General features: G+C 38.6%; 1 protein-coding gene across 1 annotated transcript; it reads left to right on the top strand.

Annotated features, from left to right (window-relative positions):
* The first annotated feature begins 2040 nt into the window (after positions 1-2040).
* cd302 (CD302 molecule) lies at positions 2041-8735 on the top strand. The gene is made up of 6 exons (XM_089002128.1): positions 2041-2203; positions 3650-3775; positions 4902-5012; positions 5819-6001; positions 6947-6967; positions 7078-8735. The coding sequence occupies exons 1-6, from the start codon at positions 2110-2112 to the stop codon at positions 7281-7283; spliced, it is 741 nt and encodes a 246-aa protein (XP_088858254.1). The 5' UTR covers positions 2041-2109; the 3' UTR covers positions 7284-8735.
* The last annotated feature ends 1837 nt before the right edge of the window (positions 8736-10572 follow it).

The following is a 10572-nucleotide window of genomic DNA, read 5'->3' as shown; positions in this document are numbered from 1 at the left end:
GAAGAAAAGCCGCTTTTACAAGCAACCATGTCAAACAGTCTTTGGGTTGTCATGAAAAGAAAGGTAATTTATATTTTCAAAAGAAAAGTTTTTTGTACAGAGATTGAGGAAAAAGGTTTATGAAACATTTAGTTTTTGTACCACATTCTTGCCTGTGGTGATTTGTTTGTACAGTAAAAAAAAATAGCTTCTTTATGTGTGTTTGGTCGTGTTTGTTAAGGTTGAACTTGGTTCCCCTTTATAGATTTCTGCATCAGGTTTATTCTTTTTACTTTGATTTGTTTTTAAATAAAAGGAGAGATTTTTTTTTTAAAGTGGATTCATATTTTTTGGGGGTGAATAAGACAACGATTGTTTTTGCATAGGCTACAATGCCTCAAATTTGTCATTTGTTATATATATATATATATATTTGTGTCTTATAAAGCAGTGATTTTCAACCCGAGTGCCGTGAGAAACTATCCAATGCCCCTTTTTCAAATTAAAAATTTTACAAACATTTATTAATCATTTTCTGCCAATATTATATCATTGCCCGTTGTCCGTGCTGAAAAAAAGACTGGGAGTGTAATTTAATATTCGTCCGTGTGGCAACACGTCACCGATTGCCTCGTTCCTCCGAGATGGTTAGTGGTGTGCCGCAAAAAAAATCCAATGTAAAAAAACGTGCCTTGGTTCAAAAAAGGTTGAAAAACACTGTTATAAAGGACATAAAACTTGAAAAAAATACAGCAAAATGTAGTAATCAATTTTAGAGACTTAACAACAGGGGTCATTTTTTTAAAATCTCATTCAATGCAGTCTAATCAATAAAATGAACACACGTGCCCACCAATTGACACAATTATGGCTAGAAAAAAACAAACCAACGCATTTCCTTGTCTTTTCAAATTCTGACAGCAAACCACGCGATATGAACCGCTCAAAGAAGCCCTTGTACCTGATCATAAATAACCATCCAGTATGTTTCATAGAAAAATAAAAATACATTTTGACCGAAATAAACCCAGTTGATATGCAACCGTACAACACCAAGTACACACGCCCATTGACGCCCAAGTTACAGCTTCAACAAACAAAATTAAAAACAAACAAACTCACCAAACAAGACGCTTTAAATCCACATGTATGAGCATCATCTTCGCTTTTAGGTCGAAATCCATTTAATCCACTCCAGGAGGACATTTCCATGAATGATATACGTCGCCTGAATTATTTTTTGTCGGATTTCAAACCAACAAAAAGAATGCATTCAAATGCAGCGGTAGATGACGGTCACGTCTTTTACTTCCGGGTAACAGGTAAGGTAAAGGACACGAATCACGATATTTAACCCCTGAAATATAAAAACGTATATATATTTTTTTGGGAGTTTTATTGTATTTTCTTATTTTTAAACGTGTTATTATACACAAATGCCATTATTCTATTCAGGTGTCTTCTAAAAAGAATCGTTCAGAGGCGTTCAGGTGTCATTGGTTTTTAAAAAAAAACGTTCTGATTTGGTAAAATTAAATACGTAATTTCAATTATCATCGTACTTTTCCACTTTCAAACTCACAATGCCAATGTGAAACATAAATTTCAAATGCTGCGAGTGACTAATTTTGTAGAATATTTTTATCCATCAGAAGCTGCGCGACGGGAATCAATAACGATATTTATAACTTTCGAATTGTAGTTTTGAGCTTTGAACGCGTCATTTGACCTTGCGATTGGTGCAGCGTTGTTGATTTTTAGGTTATTGTTAACATTAACAGTAGGCTTCTAGGTTGTGTTAATCTATAAACAATGTCAAAACATAACGAAATGTAAAAGGGCAGTTTGACAGCAAGTTGGATTACATTTCGTTCACGTTCAAATCAGCTTGCACTCCGCTTGAAAACGAGTCGGCTGCAAAATACACTGCAATTTTGGTTAAAACATGATACTTATCGTCTTTTTTATTTTATGTTTCCAAACCAGTTATGTCACACTCCTGCACGTTGTAAAGTGTTCTGGTTTCACCTCGGCGGGCATGTTTGGTCCGAACTGGTGGGAGGGGCGACCTCTCCGTTGCAGAATAAACAAGTGGGGGAGTTTTGCTGCTTTTTGTGGCTCTTTACTGTCATGGAGTTGCCGCAGAAAATGAGTCGTCGTGCTCCGTCGCTGATTTACTGCTTGTGTGTGTTTCTTCTGCAGCTGCAGGCGGCTTGGACGGGAGGTAAAGACCACCACGGCGAACTTCGCCCGACTTACTTTGGTTGTAAACGCGATAATGACACCCGACGCTGTTTTGATACGTGCATTTCACTGGCCTCTTTTGTTTTTGTTCTGCGTGATAAATCGTTCTCTTGTTTCAGTTGTCGCGAATGTTAAAACATTTTAAAGTCCCTCAAAATGTCGATGTTTACTCAGCAGTCAGTTTTTTTTTAAAGAGTCAGCGTTGTGTGGTTCTAAATTGCACAATTTCCTGTAAACTGGCCCTTAATCGCTATAAAATGTGTCTTTCGTCGCCGTAAAAGAATTACTACAAAAATATCGGAACGCCCTACTAACGAGATAAAATTGACCACTGTTTATTTTTTGTTGAACATTGAGCGATATCTTTATTTGTTGAGGTTAGTGTGTCATAAATCAGCATAACCTAGCATAGAGTGATAACTGAAATTTCGGGATCATATTTTAAACTTCGTAGAGCTTCAACGAACGAAAAACGACTTCAAATAGCTCACACATCACGTTTAAAAACCATCCGAGGGATGTTTAATTGTAATTATATTTTCCTAAACGTCGAGTATAACTGACAACTGCTAATATGGGATTACCGCGAATCGTTTAAATGGTTTACTAATCCGGATTTTTGGTCCATTTAAGAAGATTTACTCGCATCAACAAGTAAATAAACCGCTTGTTGTGATTACAGTAATCCCTCGTTTTTTCGTGGTCAATGGGGACCAGGACCACCCGCGATGGACGAAAATCCGCGAAGTAGAGTTATATCATAATAACAACCCACGTGATAAAGCTGGGTGGTGGCTGAGAAGAAGCATGGCCAATCCACATGACTGTAAACTGCATTTTTTTATTATTCTGAATGTTTTTTTACCCCTGAAAACAAAATCTTTGATGCATTGAAAATGTGATAAGTGAACCGCGAAGTAGCGAGAGATCATTGTATCGTATTAAACAGGCAAAGTTTGTCACTAGTAGCATGAAATTTATTATTATTATTATTATTATTATTATTATTATTATTACAAGTAGCATTATTGATGCAAGTGGAAACGCATTTCTCAATTGGGAAGAGATTTCTGGTTTTGTCCTTAAACTGCCGTTAAAGGTTTAGTTTTTACCATGACAAAACACTATTGAATTCATGGGTGTCAAAGATAAGGCCCGCGGGCCAAATCTGGCCCACTGGATTATTCTATTTGGCCCGCTAAAGCAAATAGAGCATGTCAAGTTCCATGATGCTAGCTAAAGTCCAAACCAAAATGTAAAATTGTCCCATGTCAGTCATTATTTTTTTACTTCAAATTTGAATACTAATTATTAATCAATTTGTTGTGTGTAATATTTCATATTCATAACGGCCCCCCTGAGAGGAAACCGTAACGACAATATATCAAAATGTTTAAAAAATACTTAGCACGGTGGTCTCTCGCAGATTGTCCCGCTGATGGACGCACCTGGGTGCCCTTCCAGGACAGATGCTACCACTTTGTCCACGGAGAAGAAGACAAACTCAAATTATATAGTTTTGAAAATGCCAAAAGCCTCTGTCCAAACTCTGGTACGTCCAAAATATTCAACTTCATGTCTCCAAAATGGCCGTAAACCCAAAATGTTGTGATTACAATGACATGGCTGTCATGCTATTTAAAGTTTTATGTCTTCTTACTATTGCGCTTAGTCAATATACAGTGATACATCGGTTTACGAACGTTAAATTGATGAACATTTTACCTTGGCATACAAACTATTTTTCGGGATACACACGGAGCGCCACAATGAGTAATGTGTCGTTCACAAACGAGCCCGTTCTCCTAACAACAAAATGGCAGCCGACTCATTTTTATCCCCTATTCCCCGGCCCCAGTCGTCGGTTAAAGCCTCGTAATTGGTCAAGAACGCAGCAGTGAGGGGAGGTGGTTTAGACATTAAAGAGACAGCCAGACGACAGAGAGAGAGTGAGTGACAAAATGGAGAGAAAACAGTGAAATTTAGACTCGTTCCAACTTTGATAGACAGAGTGTAGACTGCAAGGTTAAAATTCCCATCAATAAGGCTCCACAAATAACCCGCACAAGCCATCTGAGAAAGCACCTACAAGGGATCATTCCTCAAGATGGTAAAGGAAGGCTACGTTCCTCATTCAGTGTTTAATACTGATGAAATCGGCCGCTCCATTCCATTAAGCCATCAACGGCCATCACAAAGGTCAATAAAACCACTTTATTATATAGTACAGTTTATTTCTATATTTATAATACCATAGCACATTTATTATACATAAAATAAGGTATATTTTGTGTAGTTTTAGGGCTTAAAAAAATTAGAAATTAGAAAGTAGAAAATCATGTTTTATGAGGACCTGGGAACGGATAATTCTCATTTTAATGGTTTCCTATGGGAAATTAATTTTTGGGATACACACTTTTCGCCTTACACACTGTCTGGGAACCAATTAAGTCCGTAAGCCAAGGTATCACTGTATTATTCCCATTAATTACAATGTTCACTATTATTTACATGATGAACGTTCATGATCTACATGATGCCCCTGAACGCATCACACGTTGTAACGTAATTTTCCCATTGTGGGACGAATAAAGGTTTTCTGATTCTGATGATTAGATTTTTTTTAAACTGGATTATTTGATTTTTTTTAAGTGTCCCCCCCCTTATGTCCCCCCCAGAACTGCTGTCCATCCAGAGCGCCGAGGAGAATGACTTTGTGGTTAAATATAGTCCTGAGGTGTGGAAAGGCGAAGTCAGCGTGTGGCTCGGAATGTATTACGATACAAACAGTTAAGTGCTATCTAGCTGGCTATCTGGCAGGCTACTTAGCTAGCTAGCTATTAGCTATTTAACTAACTAGCTGGCTATCTAGCTAGCTATCTATTAGCTATCTCGCTGGCCTGCTATCTATTAGCTCTCTTGCTAGTTATCTATCTATTAGCTCTCTTGCTAGCTATTAGCTCTCTCGCTAGATTGGATTAGATTTGCCTTTATTAGTCTCGCAGTGGAGAAATTTACATTTCACAGCAGCAAAGATAGATAGCTATCTATTAGCTATCTCGCTAGCTAGCTATTATCTATCTCGCTAGCTAGCTATCTATTAGCCATGTCGCTAGCTAGCTTTCGATTAGCTATCAGCTAGCTAGCTAGCTAGCTATCTATTAACTAGCTATTAGCTAGCTAGCTAGCTTTCTATCTATATGCGTTATTCCGGGTTGAGTGTGGGTTACTCACCGCCAGAAAACATTTTTGTTCTGATTCTGTGACTGTAAAGTGACCTTGAGAGTTTTGAAAGGTGCTTATGAATGAAATGTATTATTATTATTATTATTATTATTAAAGTTCGTCCATTTTGTATTTCACTTTTGTTTTTTGTCAAATCACGAGTAAAAAAACAACTTCCCTCCTCGCTAGCTCACTGTATGCACATCCTGACACAGCTTCAGGAAATCCTTTTTCTAACGGCGGCACAAAATGGGGATTTTATTTTGAAAAAAAGCATTTAGGAAGTGAAAGCTGCGCATCAGTGATTTATTTGTTTGAGTGCAATATTTAACGTTTAATTTTTTGGCTGATGCAAATGATTGTTCCCCAGGTGAAGGCATGATGTGGTTGGAAGAAGAACCGGTCAAGTTCACCAATTGGGAAGCGCATTCGTCCCCGTTGGACTTTGTTCCCGTGGAGACGTGCGTGGCCGTGCACAGCGACACGGGCAAGTGGGAACGCATCAGCTGCTTGGACGATATGGAAAACGGAGTGGTCTGCGAGACGTCTCAGAGTAAGGGACACTCGCCTTTTTATTCACTCATTCACTGCCGGACGATAGATATGCAGAAACGTGTCCACTCCAGTGCCAGGGTTTTTGTCATTGTCACTCAAATTGCAGGACACACAGAATATTGAGTTTTTGGACGACATTCAACAACATTCTATTCAGCGTAGGAAACCTTAGACGCTCTTCTTTCATCAGAAAAAAAATTCCTAGTTAATTCCTAAGTTAATTCCTAAGTTATATGGGTCTGGGGTTATCTCACCTCGAAATGGGGGCGCACGTACAAAATACAATACATACATTGATTTATATAATAATAATAATAATACATATAGCGCTTTAGCAACAGCTGAAGCTGGAACAAAGCACTGACAAGGACAAAAGGAAAATGCTGCCCCCTCGTGGAAAGGGAAAAAACATTGTTAGAGGTCTGACCAGCCCTTTATTGGCACCCAAGCAGAAAAAAAACAAAACGCGAATAAATTCAGGAATGGCGCTTCAGGTCACGCTTTTCAATTCCCGAATAAATTTGGAAATGGCAGCGAATGAGTTAACTTCAGCGGGAGCTAGCTAGCTTTCTATCTATTTGAGTTACTTCCGGGTTGAGTGATTATTAGCTAACTCTTAGCTAGCTTTCTATCTATTTGAGTCACTTCCGTGTTGAGTGATTATTAGCTAACTCTTAGCTAGCTTTCTATCTATTTGAGTTACTTCCAGGCTGAGTGATTATTAGCTAACTCTTAGCTAGCTAGCTTTCTATCTATGTGTTACTTCCGGGTTGATTGATTATTAGCTAACTCTTAGCTAGCTAGCTTTCTATCTATGTGTTACTTCTGGGTTGAGTGATTATTAGCTAACTCTTAGCTAGCTTTCTATCTATTTGAGTTACTGCCGGGTTGCGTGATTATTAGCTAACTCTTATTATGATGGTTTTCCTTTGTATTTTTTCAGAAGCCGAGCAAGCCAAACAGAGTAAGTTTTTTTTTTCACCCCACCCGCCCCATATACACATACACAAATATTCTAGACATATTTTTATAGAGATGATCACCTACCTGCATGATTACCGCCTTCCGCAACAGAACCGAGCGGACTGCTGTCAGGGTTGGTCATCCTCTGCGTGATCGCCATCTTGGGCGTCTCCGCCGCGGTTTGGTTCCTTCGCCAGCGGCAGCATCCGGGCTCCTCCATGCTTACGGGGTTCGAGTACCACCCGCCGTTTCGAGCGCCCGACGGCGACCGCTCGTGCCTGGTGGAGTCCGAGGACTTGGACGTAGAGGCGCGTTAGCTTCCGTTGCGTTTACGCCGCCTGCGTGGACGATACCAGTCAGTGCCAAATGGTTTTTGTTTTTTTTGACCCTGAATGTAAGATCTCCTGATTTCCAACGATCATATCTACACTAGCATTCATTCGGCAGTACAGACGCTCCCCTACTTACGAACATTCGAGTTACGAACAACAGTACATACGAACATTTTTGTAGTCGCAAATGTACAATTCTCTCCAGTTGTACAAGACTGTTAAGCGCTTTGCTACAGTTTAAGCAATTGTGAAAGCGGCATATAAATCAGGATGTATTGAGTGTATTATTATATACAGACGCTCCACTACTTACGAACATTCGAGTTACGAACAACAGTAGATACGAACGGCGTATCTACTGTTATAGATATCCTGCAAGCTAGCTAGCAGGCTATCTACAAGTGTGTCACCGAGTGCCACGCCCAGAAAACAAAACAAAACAAAACCAAATTAAAAAATCGGGATAGGTGATTTGTGAAGACAAAAAAAAAAAAAAAAAAAAAACAGTTTCCAGCTCTATCGCCGCAATTCAGTCCGACATAGTTCACAGCCTTTTTTTACATGTTATCAGCCAGTTATGATCAGAAATGAACTAATCGCTGAAGTCACTTTACAAAAAAAAAAAAAACATCAAATATTTTGATTAAGAATGCATATTCATGCTGTGGAGCTTTATTTGTATTTTGTTTAATAACCACTTCAGTGTTTGTACAGCTTTTGTCTTTTAGGCTCTGATAAAAAAAAAAGATCATGTGACGAGAACGCGGGTGGTTTCGTTTCTGCATAAGCGTTGTTGTGACCTCTTTCTAAAAGTGTCAAGGTTGCCAAATAAGGCACAAAAAAGTTACGACTCATTCCCCCTCTTAACTCATTCACTGCTAGACGATGTGCAAAAAATGTGTCCACTCCAGTGCCAGGGTTTTTGTCATTTTCACTCATATTGTAGGACCCGAAAAATATAGAGTTTTAGGACTACATAAACATTCAATGTTAATTCCTAAGTTATATGGGTCTGGAGTTACCTAGCTAGCTATCCAATTGCTATAGATTAGCTATATAACTAGCTATCTATCTATTAGTTATCCATTAGCTAGCTAGCTAACGTTCTATCTATTTGAGTTATTCCGGGTTGAGTGAACGCTGGCGCATGTGGCTGCCGCCGCTCACCCACAGACAAACTGATCCTGTGACTATAAAGTGACCTTGAGAGTTTGGAAAGGCGCTTCTAAATTAAATGTTATTATTGTGATTATAAAAATATAGCAACTTAGATCACGTGGTTGCACCAGTGTGCCAACCTACTTTCACGCTTCTAAGATAGCTGATGCCAATTCCCCGTTTCAAACGCAAGAGGGCGCCATTTTGTTGTGTTCATCCTGTTTTCCTTCAACTCTTCTCGCACAAATCGAAAAATAAACTCCCGAGTCGTAATTCTTATTCTCATTGTTATTTTTCTGTTTCATGTTTGCTTATTTGTTTATTTTTGAATTCCTCAACAGCTCTGTGGGCAAAAATGTAGCAATTTATGACGTGGTGAGTTCACTCGACTTGGAGAGACAAAACAAGTTTTTCTCCACCCACAGAAGCCAAAAAAACGCGACTACAAACTTGAAAACAGCACGACGGATAGAAAACAACAAAAACTTGGCAGACATTTCACATTAAACTACTCTTGATTGTTAATTTTCAATGACACCCTCTTCTCGCCACTATTAGTGATGGGAATTCCGGCTCTTTTCAGAGATCCGGTTCTTTTGGCTTGGCTCACTAAAAACATTCGACTCTTTTGGCTCCAAAATGGCTCCTCAGTATGTTAGTTTTTTTTTGTTGCTTAAATTACTTAACTCCCAAAAATCATGTAAAATTATGTGAAAAACGAATTACTCATGTAAAAAATACAGTTAATGTAATCTTACCTATCTTGCCAATATTTTTAATTAAAAAAATTAATCAATTGATTCGACAAATGTACCGAAAGTTATGTCCTGCGTTATGAAACACACGTGGGGACAGTGACGTCATTTTTCGTCCGCATCTGTTTTAGTGCTTTTAAATAAATAAATTAAAAAAATGCTGAGGTTTGCTGCTGGCACGAAGAGTCCATGACTCAGACTTGCAGACTCGAAGACTCCACAAGACATCAGTGGGGCCAGGAGAGTTTGGTGGCTACTTGTAGTCGGTATCTCCCGTGCTTCTTTAATAACGATGCAATGCTTTCATGCGATTAATACATATAATGCAAACGAATTAAGAGATCGAGTTACTCATCCAGTTAATAGCTAACAATAGTAGCAAACGGCTTGTCATTCCCCCACAATTCCTGACAACCCAGTTCAAGAAACAGTGGTTTAAGTTAAAAACCAAATAGCCACGTTAACTTACCAGATAGGAAATAAACACCGCAAATGTTCTTGATGATGTCCACGATGGAATCTGAGCTTTAAAAAAAAAAAAATAACATGGAGTCACACGTTCCAAAATGGGGATTCCTCTTCCGTACAAACATTATAAACATGTTGCTATTGCTTGAGAATAATAAAAAACTAGAACGCAAAAAAAATAAAATAAAAAGTGGTGACTGTGTGTCCATGAACGTTTTGAAAGACAATTATAAACGAAACATATTATTACATTCATCACGTGTCTCTCGTTAATTTGACAACGATGCGCGCGCTTTTTGATGACGTCAATAGAAGCAGACCGCTCATGATGCATTTGCGGAAAAAGGGAAATCTGAATTTTCTGACGAAGATGCGATTTGAGAAGCTCCATTTCGGTAGATGTAGCGTCTTTTCACGCAAGGAACCATATGAGTAAATTTATTTAGATTAAAAATACTGTTTTGCAAACATGTTGTGACATTTGTGCCACACGAATAAAGAGGAATTAGCAAAATTAACGCTTTGCTGCCACTTTGTGGCAGCTTTCTGCCAAGGATTTATGATTCAGTGAGTCTTCATTGAGACACAAGTGGAACTTTTTGTCGCTGACGAACGATGTTGGTGTTTTATACAACGAATGAGGTCTTTGTGCAGCAAAGGGGCCACGACGAAGGGAAGAAGAAAATAAAATAGCTCATACGTTCTGGATGTAAACTAGCCTACATTGGTGTGCTTGGTAGTTGTAAATATTTACATGATTTCACATACCGAAAAATGGTAACATTAACTCACACACGCCGAACAAAATAGTCTTTTGAAATGTGACAAAACAAACATCCCCGATTTGTTTGATCACGCTGCGCGAATATGTTTGTCATCCTTCACGGCTAATG

This window comes from Hippocampus bargibanti, linkage group LG08, assembly GCF_051943395.1.
Source record: "Hippocampus bargibanti isolate YZ-2025 linkage group LG08, ASM5194339v1, whole genome shotgun sequence".
Lineage (NCBI taxonomy): Eukaryota > Metazoa > Chordata > Actinopteri > Syngnathiformes > Syngnathidae > Hippocampus > Hippocampus bargibanti.
This window is presented reverse-complemented; position numbering and strand designations above follow the sequence as displayed.

Excerpts from the sequence above, each read along its gene's own strand:
- cd302 (XM_089002128.1), top strand. The coding sequence starts at position 2,110 with ATGGAGTTGCCGCAGAAAATGAGTCGTCGTGCTCCGTCGCTGATTTAC. Across the intron at positions 2,204-3,649 it reads GCAGGCGGCTTGGACGGGAG|ATTGTCCCGCTGATGGACGC; the intron begins GTAAAGACCACC and ends GGTCTCTCGCAG. Across the intron at positions 6,002-6,946 it reads GGTCTGCGAGACGTCTCAGA|AAGCCGAGCAAGCCAAACAG; the intron begins GTAAGGGACACT and ends GTATTTTTTCAG.